The sequence below is a fragment of the Saccopteryx leptura genome, chromosome 4 (genome assembly GCF_036850995.1).
Source record: "Saccopteryx leptura isolate mSacLep1 chromosome 4, mSacLep1_pri_phased_curated, whole genome shotgun sequence".
In the NCBI taxonomy this organism is placed as follows: Eukaryota; Metazoa; Chordata; class Mammalia; order Chiroptera; family Emballonuridae; genus Saccopteryx; species Saccopteryx leptura.
The window spans coordinates 214,987,762-215,009,918 of NC_089506.1; the positions used below are offsets into that span (position 1 = coordinate 214,987,762).

General features: G+C 51.0%; 1 protein-coding gene across 4 annotated transcripts in view; it reads right to left on the reverse strand.

Moving 5' to 3' along the window:
- Positions 1-440: 440 nt before the first annotated feature.
- The window catches only part of RAB40C (RAB40C, member RAS oncogene family), a 33,745-nt gene continuing 12,028 nt past the window's right edge, over positions 441-22,157 (reverse strand). For all 4 annotated transcript variants that reach the window (XM_066383038.1, XM_066383041.1, XM_066383040.1 and 1 more), the window contains exons 3-7: positions 10,916-10,976; positions 10,335-10,395; positions 3,569-3,646; positions 3,071-3,293; positions 441-2,252 (exon numbers count right to left, since the gene is read on the reverse strand). In XM_066383038.1, the coding sequence (XP_066239135.1) occupies positions 1,972-2,252; positions 3,071-3,293; positions 3,569-3,646; positions 10,335-10,395; positions 10,916-10,976 (704 nt within the window). In that variant the 3' untranslated portion in view covers positions 441-1,971. The remainder of the gene's footprint in view (positions 2,253-3,070; positions 3,294-3,568; positions 3,647-10,334; positions 10,396-10,915; positions 10,977-22,157) is intronic.

The following is a 22,157-nucleotide window of genomic DNA, read 5'->3' on the forward strand; positions in this document are numbered from 1 at the left end:
AAGTGTGGGGGTAACTTTCAGTGTGACTGTCCTCCTATCCCCACTGATCTCCAGGGCATCCACCATTGCCCAGGGCCCAGGTCTTCAGGACTGGAGTGAGTCTCAGGAAATGGCCCACCCCAGGTCACTGTCATCCATGGTGTCCCTGGCTCCATGCATAACCACCCTCAGAGGTTAGGCCCTGCCAAGGCCCTCGGTGATGGTTCAGGATCCCAGGCTTTAACCCGCGGGGCAGTGGGGAGCAGGTGGTCCTGCCAGCCAACTGTGTGGCTAAAGCACTAGGAAGGACAAGCTAATGCAGCTCTACTCAGCCCTCACGGCCAGGATGTGTACCAGTCAGTGAGACCAATCATGGGGGAAGGGCGGGCCAACAAAGCAGCTCTGGACCCATCGTGTAGGAGTGCAGAGCCACTCACCGCATCACAACTCCAACCCACCAGCCAGTTAAAACCAGAGACTTTAATTCATGTAAAATGTAGCCTGGAGCTCAGAGCTGAATTACATTTACTGTACAAAGAAACAAAAACCGTCCAAACCGAGCTCAGGAATGGTGCGAGCGTCAGCAGCAAAGGGTAGTGTTTATGTGGTGAACGCAGGACCGTCCACACCATCAATATAAAGTCCATGTTATTTGGTTCGAAGTCCAAAGGAGGAGGCTCTGTTGGCAGGACAGGACAGGTGGGCCTCCTCTGCCTAACCCCACTGGTGGCCAGGCCTCGACCATGATCCCCAGGCATCCCTGCTCACAGGGGCACGCCCCCTGCCCAACCTGCCTCCCAGGAACAGCAGGCATGGGCCTCCCCCAGGAGACACCCACCACAGAGGAGTCCCAGAGTGAGGGGTCTCAGGTCCAGGGGGAGCCCTGCAGGAGGTAGAGTTGAGCACCAGTGTGACTGGTGGCCATGTCACCAGACAGGCAGGAAGGAGGAGGCTAAGCCTCCAGCTCAGGGCTGGTTCCGGGTCACGGAGGAGGTCCACTACTGTGACTGTTCCAGGTGGCCTGAGAATTGGGTCAGAATGGTTCTGGTGACATGTGACCTCGAAGAGGGGCAATGCTGCGTGAGGAACAGCTATGGGTTGACACCGAAGGTTAGGGAACAGAAACTGGTGAGAGTGGGGTCCAAATGCCCAGAAGGCAAGTGGGTTGTCTCAGTCCAAACCTGCAGAGCACCAGCAGCCCCTTGAGCATGTATCACCCAGACAGCTCTGCATCTTCACACGCAGAAAGGCTGATCCTAACTCACGTAGCAACATAAGTGATCAAAGGTGCCTCCACACAGGTATGGGTGTGGGACGCACCCTTCTCTTCTCCCAGAAACATCAACACTGCTTGGAATCCCTGGCTCCACCACACACAGGGACTTCACCCAGGAAGCTAGAGCCCCATGTGCACCAGGCCCACACCCACACCACTGCCCAGAACTGTGCGGTAGACGCACTAGCCACCATGCGAGGGGCTGGCATGGGTTGCAGGGTCTGAGATTGCTGCCCAGAGCTCCATGTATCCCCACTGGCCTCTGTACAAGCCCCATACCACGTGGTGTAAGTGCCGGTGTATTCCTTCTCATCTCTGCCCCAGCCCCACCCTCTCCAGCATCTCAGAGCTCATCCCCACAGGGGATGCGAGCTCACCCCTGCGGCTGCATTAAGGCTTCCCTGTTGGCCCTTTAAAAAGGTATAAAGTGGTGAAATGTCTTCTGTATAAATAAGAAAGTGAGCCAGGCCCTGTGAGACCTGAGGACAGTTCACTTGGCGTGGGACCAGGCAGAGCATATGGGGACTTGGGCTTGTTTTGAAGTGCAGTCTGCTGTCCTACAGGGCTCATCTGGCTGAGACCACCTGCCCCACTAGGTGTGCCCCACACTCCCAGGAGGCTTCGTGTGGCCAAAGTCTTCCCTGCACGTGATGTTGCCCGGAGCCTGGCAAGGAGCTTCCCCAAGCATGTCCAGATGGCAGCGCCCGCCTGTCCTGCTAGGAGATCTTGCAGTTGCTCCTGGAGCAGTTCTGGGGCGGGCTCTGAGGGGGGCGGATGGACTTGGACCTCTTGAGGCTGTTGCCCTTACTGCCGCCACCCCCTGCCCCACTGGCCAGTGAGTAGGAGCGCCCGTGCATCATGACAGCATTCATGCCATTGGCCATCGAGAAGGACTTGAGGTGGCTCTTAATGGTGACGGGCAGCGGGAGCTTGTCGATGAGGTGCACGGGGGTGCAGGAGACGATGGCACGGCAGCAGAGGTCCTGCAGGCTGAACACTGTGAGGATGGGGTGGTCAGAGAGGGGCAGTCAGATGACAGGGTCAAACCCTGGGGAAGAGGGGTCAGTAGTGGCAGGGGAGGTGTCAGATGGAGGGTAAGACTGTGGCAGGGGTCAGACCATGGGGAGGGTGGTCAGATGATGGGGGGAGGTTCAGACAAGAGGGAAATGCAGTGAGGCGTCAAGAGATCTCAGAGCCTAAGGACCCGGGGTGGAGGACACTGAGGGATGAGCTGTCATATGGCCAGATGAGCACAGTTAAGCTCAGTGGGGAGCTGGAGGTTTCCAGACCAGGATCCTGGATGCTCTACTACTCCACTCGGCGCTGGGCATCACCAGGAGCAGCCCCTGGATGGCACCCTGTTCCTGCTTTCTCCCTAGAGCTGCACAGTGAGAAGTGTCCTTGGGGACCCCATTTCTAAGGGCTTAGCCAGCTCTGCCCCCAGCACTTCGCAGGAGACTGAAGCTTCCAGGAACCCTAGCCACCTCCGGCAGGTCTGGGGGACACGGCTTGAGCCTGAGGGACAGGGAAGTACATGGGATTAGAAGCTGTTCCCCTGCCTGCTCTGGGACACATCAGGGTCCATGACACTACCCCAGCATGAGGCATCATCAGGGTGTAATGCAGATCCCTCCTACAACTTTAGGACCCCCAAACAAAGCACACGCAAGACACAAGCTGGTTCAGCTGCGGTGAACTAAGTTCTACAGCTGGGAAACCCAGACACCTGGGAGGGACCGCGACCTCTGAAGGGTCGCCTGTTCACTGCCTTCAACACTCAGGCTTCAGGTCCCCGTGCCCACTGCCACATCTCACCTCGGTTGGGCCTCCAGATCTTCTCCATGCCGTGCCGCATGAGCACTATACGGGACAGCTCAGTGAAGGACTCGGTGACATTGAAGTTGCACAACGGGCTGACCTCGAAGAAGGTCATGCAGTTCTTCTCTGCATAGGCACGTGCCTGCTCCGTTGGGACTTGCCGCTTGAAGGCCAGGTGTAGCCGGTTCCCAACCAGGATCCGGGGAACCCCAGGTGCATGCTTGGGGGGCAGAGGACTCAGCACAGGTACAAACATGGGACACCCCTTCCCCTGGCTGTCCCCATCCCAATTCTATGACAAGGTGGGGCTTAGACCTATGAGGCACGAGACCCTGAAGTTCAAGTGCCATGGCGATTGGTGAAGAAGAGGATGCAGAGCTGGGGCCACAGGAGAGGCAGCAAATGGGGGCCACAGGCACTCCCCTAGGGCGTGAGAGCACATGTGTCTGGGGAGGGCGTGACCATGGGAGGGGATGGCCGCAGGTGCACACTTACCTCATCAATCTCCTTGATCCACCGGTCAATGCCATCAAAGGACCAGCGGTTGGTGATATCATATACCAGGAGGATACCCTGCAAGAAAGATGCAGGTGTCTTAAGGCTGACAAGTCAGCCAGATAGAGGCCTCTGTTCCAGCATGCTGGAGCCCCAGCACGCGTCCACATCCTTCCTTCTAGCACAGACGAGGCAGAGACACTCGGCAATACCGAACAGCTTTCATGGTGGTGTGGACAACGCACCGAGACATCCTATCATGTTTAAGGGGGCCTCTGGTATTGGGCACTGTGTTTCCACACTATGACCAGGCCCATGTGGCCCTCATGTGTGGTGGCAGCAATGCTATTGATGGTCAGGATCTCAGACGCTCAATGCTGCCCCCCTCCGGCTCCTTGGGGACTTGGCTGGGGCAGAACAGGCTTTTTTTTTTTAACTTCTTTCCTCCAAGCACATTGTAAGCACTATCCTGTGACAGTTAATAAAAGTCACAGGAGCAAAAACAGGGCACACAGCTCTACGGTAAGGAGCAGACCCTGTGGACAGTCCTAGCAGGCAATCGCGGGCAGCATTCCTGACACGGTCCAACAGCACACTTTGTCTTGGGGCTCCACAGGAGCTGAGCAGAGGGGTTGAGTTTTCCAGCCCAGACCTGAAGCAGCTGCGTGTGCAGCCCCACCAGTCAGCAGAGGGTTTGCTACAGGACTTTCCTGCCACATCCCTTAGAGGCTAATTATTCAGAGGTCAGCTCTGGGCTGTCTCGATCTGCCTGGAGTGTCTCAGCCATGACCCATCACAAGCCTCAGAAAGGTGACTCCAGAGAGCACGCCCAGACCCCTACCCGCCCATCTGGTCCCACACTCCACTTTGAAGCAGGCTCACACCTTCCCCATCCCACTGTGTCTTCCTTCAGCCTATGTCTCCACCATAGACAGGCAGGAGAAAAGAGCAGCTGAGATGGAAGGCACAGATGTTTCCATCTCAAAATAAGAGATTTTATTTATTCATTTTGAAGGGGGGGTGGGGAGAAGAGAGAGAGAAAAAGGAGCAGGAAGCATCAACTCCCCTATGTGCCCTGACCAGGCAAGCCCAGAGTTTCAAACCGGCGACCTCAGCATTCCAGGTCGACGCTTTATCCACTGCGCCACCACAGGTCAGGCTCAAAAATGAGCAATTTTAAAGCCTTTCCCCTTAAAAATGTCCTTCAAATAATTGGAAGACTTAAGTGTAGCCCCTAGGTTACACGGAATGTAGAAAGTGCTTTAACGCCCACCCAGCGGCTCCTGCTCTCTGGACAGAAAGCCAGAGAGAACAAGCAGAGCAGCCGCTGCACTGGGACGAAGGGCTATGCCTGGACAGAAGGACCCTCTCGAGCCCTCTGTGGAAGAAGCAGAGACCAGTTCGGTGGGAACACAGCGTAAAAACTGGAAGGGAACCACAGGCAGCAGGAGGGAGTCCTGCTGCATAGGGCACAGGGAACATAGCCCTTTGGTCCGGGTTTGGGCGCCACTGATCTGCCCAATTTCCTCCTATGAAATCACTGAGGCTATCTGAAGACCAGCGCTGGCAGATGCTCCTCACAGCATGAAACAAGCGACACATGCAGTCAGGGGCTGCTGAGTAAGCTGAAATGCAGACAGGCCTCACAGATGATAAAAGTAACAGCAGTGCAACTCAGCGTTTACGTGGCAATCCAGGGCAGGTGCACAACAGACTGACTGCATGGTGAGAAACAAGGATCCCAAACAATACATACAGTATGGTGTTTTATTTATTTATTTGTTTATTTATTTTTTAGAGAGGAGAGAGAGGGGGAGAGGGAGGGCAAAAGGAGCAGGAAGCATCATCTCATAGTAGTTACTTCTTGTATGTGCCTTGACCCGGCAAGTCTGGGGTTTTGAAGTGGTGACCTCAGCATTCCAGGTCAACATTATCCACTGCGTCATAATAGGTCAGGCTACAATATGGTGTTTTAAATATATACATACAGCACACAACACAGAAAACGTTTCCATGGATGTAACCACATTTTGAAAGGCTGGATAAGAGATTATCTCCTTGTTTATGCTTATCTATGTAACATTTAAAAGCTTAAACTAGGTTCTGGATGGTTGGCTCAGTGGTAGAGCGTTGGCCCAATGTGTTGATGTCCCGGGTTCGATTACCGGTCAAAGCACAAAGGAGAAGCAACCACCTGCTTCTCCACCCTTCCCCCTTTTGCTTCTCTCTCTCTCTCTTCTCCTCCCCTCCTGCACCCATGGCTCAATTAGAACGAGTTGGCCCGGGGCGCTGAGGATGATGGCTCCATGGCTTCCACCTCAGGGGCTAAAAAATGGCTTGTTTAGCCTGATCAGGCGGTGGCGCAGTGAATAGAGCATTGGACTGGGATGCAGAGGACTCAGGTTCAAAACCCCGAGGTCGCCAGCTTGACCTTGGGTTCATCTGGTTTGAGCAAAAAGCTCACCAGCTTGGACCCAAGGTCACTGGCTCGAGCAAGGGGTTACTCGGTCTGCTGAAGGCCCGCGGTCAGGCACTTATGAAAAAGCAATCAATGAACAACTAAGGTGGCACAATGAAAAACTGATGTTTCTCATCTCTCTCTGTTCCTGTCCGTCTATCCCTCTGACTGTCTCTGTAAAAAAAAAAAAAAAAAAAAAAAGGGCTTCTTGCAATGGAGCAAGGACCCCCAGATGGGCAGAACATCATCCCCTAGTGGGCTTGTGGAATGGATCCTGGCCAAGGCGCATGTGTGAGTCTGTCTCTGCCTCCCCTCCTCTCGCCAAAATAAAAAAAAAATTTTTTTAATACAAATAAAAGCTTAAACTAGTCTGCAAAAGCCCATCTCATGGGCTCAGGATTCAATTGCAACCTGAGGCTGGTGGGGAGCTCCATGGGTTGGGGTTATGACAGAGGAATATTCCCCCAACCCACCAAACACAGGGAGGAAGGATACAGAGCTCATCACGATGCAGACAGCAGAGACCACAGTGATCATGGACTTGGCAGGGAAATCAAAATGAGGGTCTCAGTTGTGTGTCTCCAAGAGGCAGAAGGAGAGGCAAACGGATTCTTACTATACTTTTTTTATAAACAAAAGTAATACATGCTCACATTGAAAAAATATTAGTACCCTTGGAGTATAAATAGCAGCTTTCCCACTCCTCCACCCCACCCCCACCCCTCCAGGAATAACCTGCTATTATTTCTTTGTTTTTTTTCTTTTTTCTTTTCCTGTTATTGTTTCTTGATGTTTCTGCCCAGTGTGGCGTTTCTAACACAGACAGGTCCTGGAGCAAACTGGCCAGCCCTCCTGCACGGCCCCCACCCAGGCCTGGGCCTAGGCAGCCCTCATCAGTCAGTGCTGGTGTCAGCTCTCAGATAATTTCACCTTATTTTATTATAAATCTGAGTACATACAGCTCGACCTGTAGGAAGTGGAATGTCTGGGTAGGCCCAGGAGTTACTTATCAAGCTGTAAGTTTATATACCTGAAAATTTACAGATTTTAGTTATAAACAGTTTGATGAGTTTGAACAAATATATATACCTGTGCAACCACCACCCAAACCAAGGTATAGAAATGTATTTTTTAAAAATTCAATTCATTGGCCCTGGCCGTTTGGCTCAGCGGTAGAGCGTTGGCCTGGCATGCGGGAGTCCTGGGTTCAATTCCTGGCCAGGGCACACAGGAGAAGCGCCCATCTGCTTCTCCACCCCTCCCCCCTTTCCTTCCTCTCTGTCTCTCTCTTCTCCTTCCTGCAGCCAAGGCTCCATTGGAGCAAAGTTGGCCTGGGTGCTGAGGATGGTTCTGTGGCCTCTGCCTCAGGCGCTAGAATGGCTCTGGTCGCAACAGAGCAACGTCCCAGATGGGCGGAGCATCGCCCCCTGGTGGGCATGCCGGGTGGATCCCGATCGGGCGCATGCGGGAGTCTGTCTGACTGCCTCCCCGTTTCCAACTTCATAAAAATACAAAAAAAAACAAAACAAAATAAAAAATAAATAAATAAAAATTCAATTCAATTTTGGCATGTGAAATACATTTGTATGGTGGAGCTCCCACGGAACACAGGCTGCACGCAGAAGCCTCTGCCCCACCCCCAAGCACTTACACTCTGCCCAGAGCACTTGACACACTGAAAGTGAGGAGCAATAAAATAAAATGGAATAAAAAGGTGTCAAATAGTCCCTGACCCATACTCCCACCCACCTGGTCAGTGACCAGGCACATGCTGGTGTCCTAATCAGGACCTGCTGAATGGTAGTGCACTTCCCAGACCATTTTCCATGTGAAACCCTTTTTGTGTGAACAAACTGATCACTCTATCAGTAGAAAGAGACCAGCACCTGGCCTACTCTTCCAGCTAACCCTAAACCCTTGACTATATAGGATGTCCTGCCTGACCTGTGGTGGTGCAGTGGATAAAGCCTTGACCTGGAATGCTGAGGTCGGCATTTTGAAACCCTGGGCTTGCCCGGTCAAGGCACATAAGAGCGTGATTACTACGATTTGATGCTTCCTACTCCTCCCACCCTTCTCTCCTCTTTCTCTCCCCTTTTTCTAAAAATAAAAAAATTAAAAACAGCCCTGGCCGGTTGGCTCAGTGGTAGAGCGTCGGCCTGGTGTGCAGGAATCCTGGGTTCAATTCCCGGCCAGGGCACACAGGAGAAGCGCCCATCTGCTTCTCCACCCCTCCCCCTCTCCTTCCTCTGTCTCTCTCTTCCCCTCCCGCAGCCAAGGCTCCACTGGAGCAAAGTTGGCCTGGGCGCTGAGGATGGCTCTGTGGCCTCTGCCTCAGGCGCTAGAATGGCTCTGGTTGCAACAGAGCAAGGCCCCAGATGGGGAGAGCATCGCCCCCTGGTGGGCATGCCGGGTGGATCCCGGTCGGGCGCATGCGGGAATCTATCTGACTGCCTCCCTGTTCCCAACTTCAGAAAAATACAAATAAATAAATAAATAAATAAATAGGGTGTCCTCCTCCACCACCCCACCCCGTCACCAGCTCTCTCAGCACACTGAGCCCAGGGGACCTGCTCTCTCCTCAGCAGCAGAGGCGCGAGTGGCCACCTCACATCTCTGCAACAGAAAGCAAGGGCCACGGGTCTAGGAGGTCAGGGAAAGAAATCTTATTTCTCATGGTAAGAACTACAATGCCATTCTGGAATACAGCTTTGTCATCTTCTTGTGTGTATAAAATCAAGTATGTGAGTCACTTCTTTAAAAAAAGAAAAAAAGTGGGTGGGGACTGATGGTGTGCACTCATCTGAAGGGCACCGAGCTCTGCAGGCAGCTCTCACTATTCAACCCCACCTCCCGTGCTGATGCGGGGTGGGTGCTGACAATGCCTGCAAGCTGGGGTCCACACCCTGATTACTCAGATCAGCAGCTCTAGCTGGAACTGCTAGCTAATCATCACCTCTGCAGGCCCCCAGTACTGGCACACACTGGGAGACCATCCGGCTAGGGCTGCAGGTGCCATCGCCCATATACCCACACCTCCGCAGGAGCTCCCAGGACAAGAGCCGCCACGCCCAGCCTGGGGGTCCTCAGCTCACCCTTCTGCAGAGAGGAAGGCCACACTCGGGGTCTTCTTGCTTCCCGCCATGTCTGACAGGCCCCTACTGGGGAAGGCTCAGGTCAGGGGTCCCCAACCACACCTCAGCAGACTCGACCAGAGCTTGCCCCAGCTTCACGCCCTTGCAGCTCCCGCAGGTCCCACACAGCAAACAGGAGTGCAGAGCGCCGAGGCAGCTGCAGACTTCATCAATTCTGATTAACGAAGCAAAAAGGACACCCCATGGGCTTCCCCAGGAGCCCAAGCCAGAGTGAGGGGGTGACGGGAAGCCCCTGCTCCTACTGAGTACAGCGAGAGGCCCCACAACACGCCCAAGCACCCCCTCTCACACGAATGTGTGCTGCTCCTGGTGGAGGGCCCTGTCTGGTGTGTGGAGCTGGGCTGGGCAGGTCTGAAGTTGGGGGTTTCCTTGACAATTCCAGAAGACTAGGGAAGTCATGGCCTGCTCTGCATTACAGACAGGACTGGTCAGGCCCTTCACTGACACAGCAGCGGCAGCCTATAGCTGGCCTGCTCATGCAACTACTTCTACCCCCTCCTTCGAGCCTTGAATCATAGCCTGATCCACTTAGCACGTGAGCATGCTCAGGGAACACAGAGCACAGAGCAGTGCGAGCATGCCTCTGCACGCCCCCCCCCCATTCCCCTGGTACAGCTCCCAGGGTTCCCCTGCACCCATGCATACCCACTCACACTAAATCTGGGTGCACTTCCATGGCAACCCCCGGGATAGCCCCCATCTCCTGCTCTTCACTAACACCCTGCCTCCGTATCAGCCTTTCCCGCAGTGGCTCCAATGCTCAGTCCCCACAGTCCTGATGAGGGATCCAGTCAGCTTGCCCTGGGAGCCCACGGCCCTGAGATGCACCTGCTTCCCCAGCAGCTTCATGCTCCACACTTGGGAGGTCCTGGGTGATGAGAAGTCATTTTTGGCTCCTAGTGAACCAGGTGACCAGTGGCATCTACACAGAACAAGGTCCCAGACTGGCCACAGGGGTCAGTAAGGCCACAGAGTGGGAGCAGATTGGAGACATGGGGACCTGATGCATTCTGACAGCTGAGACCCCTCACTCAGACAGCAGTCTAGTTGAAGCCTGGTATCCCAACATCAAAACTTCTTAGAAAGAGTCACGACCCCAGAGGGACACGACTTGTTCCTCTGGAGAACAGGCCCGGCAGCGTCACTGTCTTACCTGTGCGCCTCTGGAGTAGGACCTGAAGATGGTGCAGAACCTGCCCTGGCCTGACGTGTCCCTGAAACACAAGGGGAGTCAGTGGGACGGGACGTGTAGGAGCTGGCATCCAGTGTGATTCCTGCATGGCGCTCCCCACCCCCCGGGTTACAATGGCCAACCTCTGTGGGCCTGAGAGCCCAGGAGACCACCTGCCAGACTGGAGAACCCCAAACCTACAGGAATTTACATCTCAACTTCAAGGTTCTGGAAAATGCTCCTTATTCTTGACGTGTAGCCTAGTGAGGGGAGAGGGGCCGCGGCTACTGTAGAAATGAGGCTTACGGGCAAGGGGAGCTGGGCTCTGTTAGAACACACAGCCATGGACTCTGGTTTCTGTATCACAGAGCTGAACTCCTTCTGTGTTTACATAAAATCTCTTTAAATAGCCATTTCACGTAAAACGTAAACAGGACTCCTTCCTTCCTGTTCCCTTACAGATTCTCCACTTACTTCACTTAGCTCCCGAGGCTCCCGCAATAACTCTGAGGTGCTGTAGCCCCCACACCTAGGCTCCACACCCCCACACAGTCCCGACTCACCAGAGCTCCAGCTTGACCCGCCGGCCATCCAACAGGATGGTGGTCGTCTTGTAGTCGATTCCTGCAAAGAAGCAAACAGTGGCTGAAGGTGACACTTGGAGATGAGTCTGCCAGGACGCGCCTTGCCAGGGCTCAGTAGATTCAGGTAGAGGGGCACATACCCCAAGCTGAAGCCCTCTTGTGGCTCCAGCCCAGGGACATAGCGAGCTGGGCACTACAGCACCAGCCAAAGAGGGTGGCAGAGGAGTAGAATCCAGCAAGCCTGTAGGAGGATGGCTCATCTCCAACTGAACTACTTTGTGTGAATCTCAAGTTCAGACATTTCTGAATTCCTGGGTTCACCATAGGCCCCAGGCACTGACAACTGGAGCATGTTTGGAACACGAGAGTAAAGAGATTTCCAAAATGCCATTTCTCTGGAGAGCTCTCTGCAGAACCGATGCATGCCATATCTTTAGTTTTTAATTTTTTATACTTTTATCAGAAAAAGTCAGCCCAACAGAAGTTGGTAGAATTAGGGACAGTGCTGGGCATGTTATCTTACATGGAAGATCTTCAACTGGTTTATGGACCATCTAGAAATTTCTTAAAAGCTCAGTGTTCCCTCCCCCCTTCTTCTTCTTTTTTTTTAATTTATATTGATTTTCAGAGAGAGTAAGGGAGGGGTGGAAGAAGAAAGAGAGAGAGAGGGAGAGAGAGAGAAAGAGGGAGGAAAAGAAAGGGAGAATGAGGGAGAGAGAGAGAGAGAAAGAAGGAGAGAGGGCAGGAGAGAAGGGAGAGAGGAAGGGAGGGAGAAAGAGGGAAGGAGAGGGAGGGAGAGAGAGACAGAGGGAGAGGGAGGGAAAGAAAGGGAAGGAGGGAGGGAGGGAGGGAGATGGAGAGAGGGAGAGGGAGGAAGGGAGATAGAGGAAGAGAAGAGAGGGAGGTGAAGAAAGAGAGGAAAAGGGGAGAGAGGTGGGAGAGAAAGAAAGAGAAACATGATTTGTTGTTCTACTTATTTATGCATTCACTGGCTGATTCTTGTGTGTGCCCTGACCAGGAATCAAACCCGCCACTCTGGTGTATCTGGGTGACCCTCTAACCAACTGAACTACCTGGCTAGGACCTCCTCCCCCCTTCTTCAGACATAAGAAGGTAATCAGTTTCATGACTTTTTATAACACTTGCTCCAAGAGGGCTTCAAAATGGGCATATTATCATAGGTGTCTCACACAGTGTGTGTGTGTACACACGTGTGTGCAAGCTGACCTCAGAGTGGCTGCACATGGCACTCTCTCAGCACCTCAGGCACTGGTGCCTCTACTCCCCGCTGTGCTTCTGCCTGGCCAACTCCTAACTGCAAGTCAAAACCTGGCTTCCATACATCAAATGACACTTAACAGAAGGAAAATGCAACCCTCAAAATGGAAGAAAATATTTGGAAATCATATATCTGATAAGACATTGCTATTCAGAATATATAAAGAAATCCTATAATTCAACAATAACAATAAAACAATGAAAAATTGGAAAAAAGACTTGAATAGACATTTCTCCAAAGAACACATACAGCCCTGGCCAGAGAGCTCAGTTGGTAGAGCATCACCCTAATAAGCAATGATCACTGGTTGGATCCCTAGTCAGAGCACATACAGGAACAGACTGTTTCTGTCCGTCTCTCAGCCTCCCTTCCCCTCTCTCTAAAAAAATTTTTTCAATTTAATAAAAAATAAAGTGGTATTAAAAAAGAAAGAAGACAGCCTGACCAGGCAGTGGTGCAGTGGATAGAGCGTCGGACTGGGACACGGAGGATCCAGGTTTGAAACCCCATTGGTCACTGGTTTGAAGCCCAAGGTCACTGGATTGAGCAAGGGGTCACTTGCTCTGCTGCAGCCCCTTTTCATCAAAGCACACATGAGAAAGTAATCAATGAACAACTAAGGTGCCACAACAAAGAATTGATACTTCTCATCTCTCTCCCTTCCTGTCTGTCCCTATCTGTCCCTCTGTCTGTCTCTCTGTCACAAAAAAGAAAGAAAGAAGACATACAAATAACCACAATCACAAAAAGATGCTCAGCATCACTGATCATCAGAAAAATGCAAATCCAAACTACAGTGAGAGATCAGCTCACACCTATTAGATGGTTATTATCGAGAAAACCAGAAAACGCAAAGGTTGGGTAGGCTGTGGAGAAATCAGAATCCTTGTGCACTGCGGGTGGGAATGTAAAATAACACAGTCACTATGGAAAACAGTATGGCAGTTCTTCAAAGAATTAAATACAGAATTACCATATGATCCAGAAATTCCACTTCACGGTTAATACTCAAAAGAAATGAAGGCAGGGATCTGACCTGTGGTGGAGCAGTGGATAAAGTGTCGACCTGGAACACTGAGGTCGCCAGTTCGAAATCCTGGGCTTGCCTGGTCAAGGCACATATAGGAGTTGATGCTTCCTGCTCCACCCCCCCCCTTCTCTCTCTCTCTCCCCTCTCTAAAATGAACAAAAATCTTAAAAAAAAAAAGTAAAAAAAAGAAATGGAAGCAGGGAATGTATTTGTACACCTGGGTTCATAGCAGCATTATTCACAATAGTCAAAGGTAGAAACAACCCAAGTGTCCATTCAGGGATGAATGGATTAACAAAATGGCCTATATGATGGGATACAATTTAGCCTTAAAAAGGGATGACATTCTGCCTGACCTGTGGTGGCGCAGTGGATAAAGCGTTGATCTGGGAACAGTGAGGTCGCTGGTTCAAAACCCTACACTTGTCTGGTCAAGGCACATCTGGGAGTTGATGCTTCCTGCTCCTTCCCCTTCCCTCTGTCTCTCTCTCCTCTCTAAAATGAATTTTTTAAAAAAGGGATGACATTCTGATACATGCTATAACATGCATGAACCTTGACATTATGCTCAGGGAAATATGCTAGTCACAGAAGAGCAAATATTGTTTGATTCTACTTCTATGAAGTCCCTAGAGTAACCAGTATCATAGAGACAAAGTAGAGAGTTGACCATGGGCTGGGGGAGGGGAAGGGGAGTCAGTCAGTGTTGAATGCAGTTTGGGAAGATGAAAAGTTCTGGAGATGGATGGTGGTGATGGTCACACAACAGTGTACATGTAATGATACGCCTCTGACCTGTACACCTAAAAATAATTATTAAAATGGTAAATTTTATGTTATGTATATTTTACAACAGCTTTTTAAAGTGAGGGATTCTCTTGCACATATTCTCCCATGAGAGATCCTTCAGGAAGAAACACAACCCAGGCCTGTCCACCATACCTCCTCTGCATCTGCCCTCCCGCATCTGCTAAGAACCAGCTCCTTTAGGTGGGAGCTCCTGGATTTCTGTCAAACAGGAAGCACAGATCTGGCCCGGGACTGGCCTCCTTTCAGTCCTGTCTCCACAGCTTCTGGGAGGCGGACCCTAAGAGGATGATCTCCAGGACAACTGCAGATGCGGAGACCTATCCTCCAGGCAACAACAGAGCTGCCTCCCCGTGGCAGAGCAGCCCTGCAGGCAGGCTCAGGCCTCCAAGGACTGGACATTGACTGCTCTGCTCCCCTCCCCCAGGCCAGCCCCCTTGAAAGGGACGGTCCCGCAGCCAAGCTACCCAGAAGTGGCACTGTGGCCCAATGGCCCCACAGGGAACTGTGGGGAAGAGAGGGAACCCAGGAAGGCTCCGGAGGAGACAGGGTACAGGGAACTAGTTCCCACCCTCCACCCAGCTCTGGGCTCCCTCCCATAACCAGCATCATGAGTGTTGGGTGCCCTAAGCACCCTGCTGACCCATCTGCCTGAGTTCCATCCAGGACAACAGGACATTAACTTTGGTCTGTGTCAGAAATGACACCCAGTCTCTGTTCTTCAGCAGCTCTGCTCGATGCTCTGCCAAACACACACACGAGACCTGTGGGGACAGGCCTATGGGGACTGGTAACAAGCAGGGGCTGCTGTCCTCCCGACACCTCCCACAACTGAGTCAGAGGGCTCATTAGAGAACAAGATTCTTAAGGAACAATGCAGAGAAGCTAGAGTTTGATGGCTGAGCAATGTCACCACTGAAGTGATTTAGACTCAGACAGTGACTGGGCTCTCTGGAGCCCTCTGGCGCTGACCCTGGCCTCCAGGGAAAGGTGGCTCCCATGACTGGTGCCAGCATGAGCACCCAAAGGAAGGCTGAGCACCCGTGTGAGGGGCCTGAAGAAAGTGGGCAGCAGGTCCCTATAGCAGAGAGCAGGACTCAGCTCAGAGCTGAGGACAGGCCAGGGGCAAGAGGTCAAAGTGGGAGGAGGGGGAAAATGGTGTGGGTGGAAAACCCCTCAGTTGACAAACTCACTTGGATATTGAAAAATTCAAATATATTCTTCATGCTTACTCTGCCTGTCACCCCACCACGTCCCAAATCTGGATAAAAACTTACAATGATTTATAATATAAAAAATATAGACATACGAAGTCCAAAGAGAGAGGCCTATAGAAAAGTAGACTCTACCTGCTGTAAACAAAGATAGGTACCAACCAAACTTGACTATGAATCAGCTCTGACAATTCTTTGGTCTGAAGATTTGTTGCTGAAGAATTTCAGTCACCCACTCCCTCACTTCACCCCTACCCATCAGTACTTAAATATCAAGCAGCTCTTTGAAAAACAATGATAACCAGGTTTCATTAAGAACATTTTTTGCCAGGCCCTGGCTGGATAGCTTGATTGGTTGAGCATCATCCCGAAGTGCAGAGGTTGCCAGTTCAATCCCTGGTCAAGGCACCATACAGAAACAGCTTGATGTTCCTCTCTCTCTTCCCTTTCCTCTCTTGCTGAAATCAATAAATAAAATTAAGCCTGACCAGGTGGTGGCGCAGTGGATAGAGCATTGGACTGGGATGCGGAGTACCCGGGTTCAAGGCCGTGAGGTTGCCAGCTTGAGCATGGGCTCATCCGGCTTGAGTGTGGGCTCACCAGCTTGAGCACAGAGACCCTGGCTTGAGCATGGGATCATAGACATGACCCCATGGTAGCTGGCTTGAGCAAGGGGTCACTCACTCTGATGGATCTCCCGGGTCAAGATACATATGAAAAAGCAATCAATGAGCCTGACAAGGCGGTGGCGCAGTGGATGGATATGGAGAACCCAGGTTCAAGACTCCAAGGTTGCCAGCTTGAGTGCAGGCTCACCTGGTTTAAGCAAAGCTCACCAGCTTGAGCCCAAGGTTGCTGGCTCAAGCAAGGGGTCACTCCGTCTGCTGTGGCCCCCCGGTCAAGGCACATATGAGAAATCAATCAATGAACAAGTGAGGAATCGCAATGAGGAATTGATGTTTCTCATCTCCCTCCCTTCCTGTCTGTCTGTCCCTATCTGTCCCTCTCTCTGACTCTCTCTGTCTCTGCTACAAAAAAAAAAGCAATCAACGAATAACTAAGGAGCTGCAATGAAGAATTGATGCTTCTCATCTCTCTCCCTTCCTGCCTACCTGTCCCTATCTCTCTCTCTCTCTCTCTCTCTCTCTCTCTCTCTCTCACACACACACACACACACACACACACACACACACACACACACAAAACAAACCAAAAAACATTTACTGCTGGCCCTGGCTGGTTGGCTCAGTGGATAGAGCGTTGGCACAGTGTGTGGAAATCCTGGGTTCGATCCCTGGTCTGGGCATACATGAGAGGCCACCATCTGCTTCTCTTTCCCTCCCTCTCCCCCTTCTCACAGCCAGTAACTCCACTGGTTCGAGCATCAGTCCTGGGTGCTAAGGATAACTTGGTTGGTCTGAGTGTCGGCCTCAGGCACTGAGGACAGCTCAGTTGATTTAAGCCTTGGCCCCAGAGGGCAGTTGCTGGGTGGATCCCAGTCTGGACACATGCAGGAGTTGGTCTATTTCCCCTCCTCTCACTTGAAAAAAAAAAAATTCACTGCCTGACCAGGTGGTGGCACAGTGGATAGAGTATCAACCTTGACGCTGAGGACCCTGGTTTGAAACCCTGGGGTTGCTGGCTTCAGCGTCGGCTCATTTGGCTTGAGCATGGTCCCATGGTCACTGGTTTGAAGCCCAAGGTAGCTGGCTTGAGCAAGGGGTCACTGTCTCAGCTAGAGCCCCCTGGTCAAAACACATATGAAAAGCATCAATGAACTAAAGTGCTGCAACTACATGTTGATGCTTCTCATATCACTCCCTTCCTCTCTGTACAGCACAGTCAAGACCATTCAGAACAGAAATCAGCTATTAGGAGATGGAACCCTGGTACATCGAAGTCAACCAGGCCTTTTGGGGACTGAAGCCACTCACAGATGAAGAGGGGTCACATGGGATGACTAGGTCTTAGACTTGAGGACTACAGACACTCCCTAGATGAACACAGGGCTTGGGGAGGCCAACAGGGGTCAGCAGCAGGTGATCAGAGGCTCTGAGGGGAAATGGGTAATGTTCTGAATCCTAGCCCTCTTCATAAGACCCTTTTACTCTGAAAGGTTTCAGGGCTTTATTTGTCCAGAGTCCTGGGGGGTACTTCTCACTCTCTGTGCTGGGAACCTGGGCACAGTTCACCCCCCTATCCACACATTCTTCTGTCTCACTACCTGCCCCCCCACCCCCAGCCAGGGAGTGACCTCTGGGATAACAGCCAGTTTTCTCATCTTGTTCTGATTTCTGGGAGATGCCTTCACCTTTATCTTCCAGCCATTCTATGATCTTTTAAAAAATCTAGCCCTGGCCAGATAGCTCGGTTGGAGTGTCAACAAAACCACAGAACTTCCTGGTTCGATCCCTGGTCAGGACACATAGGAACAGCTCGATGTTCCTGTCCCTCTGTTTCTCTGCCTGTCTCTCTCTTAAAAAAAAAAAAAATCTGCTATTTTTTTTCATTTAATTTTTAAAAGCTCTCTTTGGTCTTCTGGAATGTTCCCTTCTTAAAGCATCCTGTTCTTGGTTCTCAGATGCAGTACTTCTTTATCTCAGACATTATCATATGATCAAATTCTCGAATGTCTTTCCTCACCTTGTGGTGGCTCTCGGCTGTCCTTTCACCCCTCAGAAGTCCTGAAAACCCATGGGAAGTTCTGGGTGACTCTGTCTTGTGAACTGGGCTCACAGTGGAGCTGCCAGGTGCCTCGGGGAGTACGAAGCTCACAACTCTTAGACTAATGACAGTTGCAGGAAACACTGCCTGCTGCCAAGGGCTCATTATCTAAGCGTGAGGGGTGAGGGGCAGCCAGAGTCTCCCATTTGGAATGGACTTACACTTGGCCCTCCACCGTGCCTAATTCTCCCACAGGGTGGACCTCCTGTATCTCGGCTGAGGACCACCCAGCCATTCAGCTCCTGCTCTGATTTCAGCCTATCCTCCTTGCGCTGAGTTCATAGGGGCCTGGGACGTGGGGCGCGGGATCCAGAGCTGTAGGCTCGCTGCTGGCCCCTCAGCCCAGGCTTTAGCTCTCTGCACTCAGCCGTGGCAGTGGCACCTGCTTCCCAAAGGTCAGCTGCTCTGACCTGATGAGTTCATAAGTTTTTAAGGATGTCTTTTGTTTCATGGGGTTTCTGAAGGGAATGGTAATTTACCTGACACAAACTGCTTTCTAAGTGTCTATTATACAGAAGGCCTGGTTCCAGGAGCTGATGGACTCATGCTACCAGGCTGCCCTGTGCCATGTTTGCAGGGCTGCCTTCGCCTTCCAAATCACAGGAGACTGGGTTCTGTTTGTTCAGAATTTGTGTGTGTGTGTGTGTGTGTGTGTGTGTGTGTGTGTGTGTGTGTCAGAGACAGAGAGAGGGACAGATAGGGACAGACAGACAAGAAGGGAGAGAGATGAGAAACATCAATTCTTTTGTTGCGGTTCCTTAGCTGTTCATTGATTGACTTCTCATATGTGCCTTGACTGGGGGGCTACAGCAGACTGAGTGACCCCTTGCTCGAGCCATGCTCAAACCCAATGAGCCCGTGCTCAAGCTAGCAACCTCGGGGTCTCGAACCTGGGTCCTCCGCATCCCAGTCCAAGGCTCTATCCACTGCGCCACCACCTGGTCAGGTTGTTTGTTCAGAATTTTACCAAGAGCTGTTCACTACTTAGGAAGAAAAATCTCATCACCCATAGTGACACCTACACCAGGGGCATTTTCACTGTCACCTTCTCAGCATCTAGCACAAAGGTACCCAAGCACTGACCTACTGAAATACACATGATCTTACAACACATTGCACCGTTTTTCCCTTATATTACAAATATATGCATATATGCACATCTGTTTTAGTTCTGAGTGTAAGTAGAACAGATTACCTATGAATTTCATTCGTGTCATTCATGCAGTAAAAGGGGATGCTGCAAAGCACTGGTCCAGAGGACCTGCTGGGGCCCAGCATGACACGCTAGCAGCCTCCCCACACTGTGTCCCTGTATCACTGGCCTCGTGTAGCAGTAATGTCCCTCGTGACCCTGTTGTCCCTTGATACAGCCAAGGCAAGGAGAAGCAGAAAGCAGCTCACTGGCTCCAGAAATATGCTGACGGAGGCTGGAGTTGCAGGAACATTATAATTACCTGTCATCTGCTGACTGCCATCCTTCACAAAGGTATTTCATAGCACGAATTCAGAGAGGAGGAAGGAGGAATGGTACAAAAATGATCATTAAAGTTTCAACTTTCTGGAATGTCATTTTATTTTCCAACAGTCACCCATGTCTGGTGATCTAGGGAGTTTACCAGGGCACCCCTCCTACCTGCCGAGACCTACTTCATCAGGAGCTGTAAGCAGATTTGTGGGGACACACAGGAGGAAGGCTGAGGACTGGGTAGCACAGACCAACAGGACATCAGTTCTGTCTGCACCTGGCCTCCCACACTCGGGAATGGGACTTATGCTATCGAAGTGGAGCATCTGCGGCCACATGGCCAGGCTGTCAAGGACAACCCAGCGCGAAGTCCACTCTTCCAGGGCCGGCTATTTTCCTGCACAGCAGCAAAGTAGCCCCTCTGTGGGCTGAAGTCACGGCACAGCGTGCTATCAGGAGTCCCTGGACAGAGCAGGCTGGAAGCCACAATTTCTTCTTCCACATCCCTTCCTTTAGAGCATCACAACTCTCGCACATCTGTTAGCACTGACGCAGGACAACAGACCCCAAGAAAGCCCACCTCACTACAGCCGTAGGATATTACAGGTAACCAGGGCAAGGGAACACACACACATAAACAAGAACCAAAAATTCTCAGCTGTCTGCTTAGATCCACCCTCTCAGCTTGTTTTGGGTGCATAAAACAAGATTGCTGAGCCTGACCAGGCGGTGGTACAGTGGATCGGCCTGGGATGCAGAGGACCCAGGTTCAAAGCCCCGAGGCTGCTGGCTTGAGCAAGGGGTTACTCGCTCTGCTGGAGCCCCCCCACCCCCAGTCAAGGCACATATAAGAAAGCAATCAATGAACAACTAAGGAGCTGCAACTGTACGCTGATGCTTCTCATCTCCCTCCCTTCCTGCCTGCCTCTATCTTTTCTCTCTCTATCTCTCTCAAAAAAAAAGTCCTGTATTTCACTTGTTGTTTTTTTATTTTTTTTGAGAGAGAAAGAGAGACAGGGACAGACAGGAAAAGAGATGAGAAGCATCAACTCATAGTTACATCACTTTAGTTGTTCACTGAGTGCTTCTCATACATGCCTTGACCAGGGAGTTCAAGCCACGACCTTGGGCTTCAAGCCAATGACATTTGGGCTCAAGCCAGTGACTATGGGATCATGTTGATCCTGTGCTAAAGCAAGCAACCTCGAGCTCAAATTGGGTGAGCCTACACTCAAGCTGTCAACCTCGGATTTCAAACCTGGGTCCTCAGCATCCCAGGTCAACACTCTATCCACCGCACTACCACCAGTCAGGTCGAAATACAGGATGTTTAAAAAAATTAATCATAGCCCTGACCAGTTGGCTCAGTGGTAGAGTGTCACCCCAGCGTGTGGATGTCCTGGGTTCATTTCCTGGTCAGGGCACACAGGAGAAACAACCATCTACTTCTCCACCCCTCCCTCTCCCTCCCTCCCTCTCTCTCTCTCTCTCTCTCTCTCTCTCTCTCTCTCTCTCCTTCCTGTAGCCACGGCTCAACTGGTTTGAGTGCATCAGTCCTGGGCACTGAGGATGGCTCCTTGGAGCCTCCACCTCAGGTGCTAAAAATAGCTTGGTTGCGAACATGGAACCAGATAGGAAGAGTATTGGTCCCAGACAGGGGTTGCCAGGTGAATCCCAGTCGGGATACATGCAGGAATCTGTCTATCTCCCTTCCTCTCACTTGGAAAAAAAGAAAAAAAATTAATCATAACCCCAAAACACAAAGATAACCACCACTAATGTTTTCACACAAGTCACTCCACAATTCTCTTTCATTTGACACCTATTCATGTACAGTACTATATAAGTAGGCATACTTTTCCCCCCTTTACCCTTAGGCTGTTCCAGGTTTTTCATTTTTATTAAAAACAAAACAAAACAAAACCACAAAGCCTTCATTACCTCTAGTTGTGACCCCTATTATACTCTAGGAAGGATTCCCTAATTACTTGGTTAAAAGGGAAGACTTCCTAAGGCTCTGGATACATGTTGCAGAGTCCTTTACAGAGAACACCATACACATGCCCCTGGTGTACTTTTAGTGCTGACTGTTATCAGACTTTCTCTGTGATTAAGTTAACGGTGAGTGTTCCATCCTATTTAATTTTTTTTTCAATTGAGAGGAGGAGAGATAGTGAGAAAGACTCCCACATATACCTTAATGGGGATCCACCTGGCAACTCCATCCTGGGCCTATGCTGGAATCAACCGAGCTATTTTTAGCATCTGAGGCAGACACATTCAGACAAATTAACCTATCCTAGCTCCTGGAGCCATAGCTCGAACCAACAGAGTCGCTGGCTGCAAGAGAAGAAGAGGGAGAGAAGGGCAGATGGTTGCTTCTCTTGTGTGCCCTGACTGGGGATGTCCATATGCCAGGCCGATGCTCTATCAACTGAGCCAACTGGCCAAGGCCCTCTTTAAAATTTTTTAAGTCGATTTGAGAGAGAGAGAAAGAAAATTTGATTTTGTTTTCCACTTACTTATGCATTCATTGATTGATTCTTATGTGCCCTGACCAGAGGTCAAACCTGCAACCTTGGCATATCAGGACAACACTCTAACCAACTGATCATTCTACTTAATTTTAATTTTTAATTTTTTAATTTTTTATTTTTCTGAAGTTGGAAACGGGGAGGCAGTCAGACAGACTCCCGCATGCG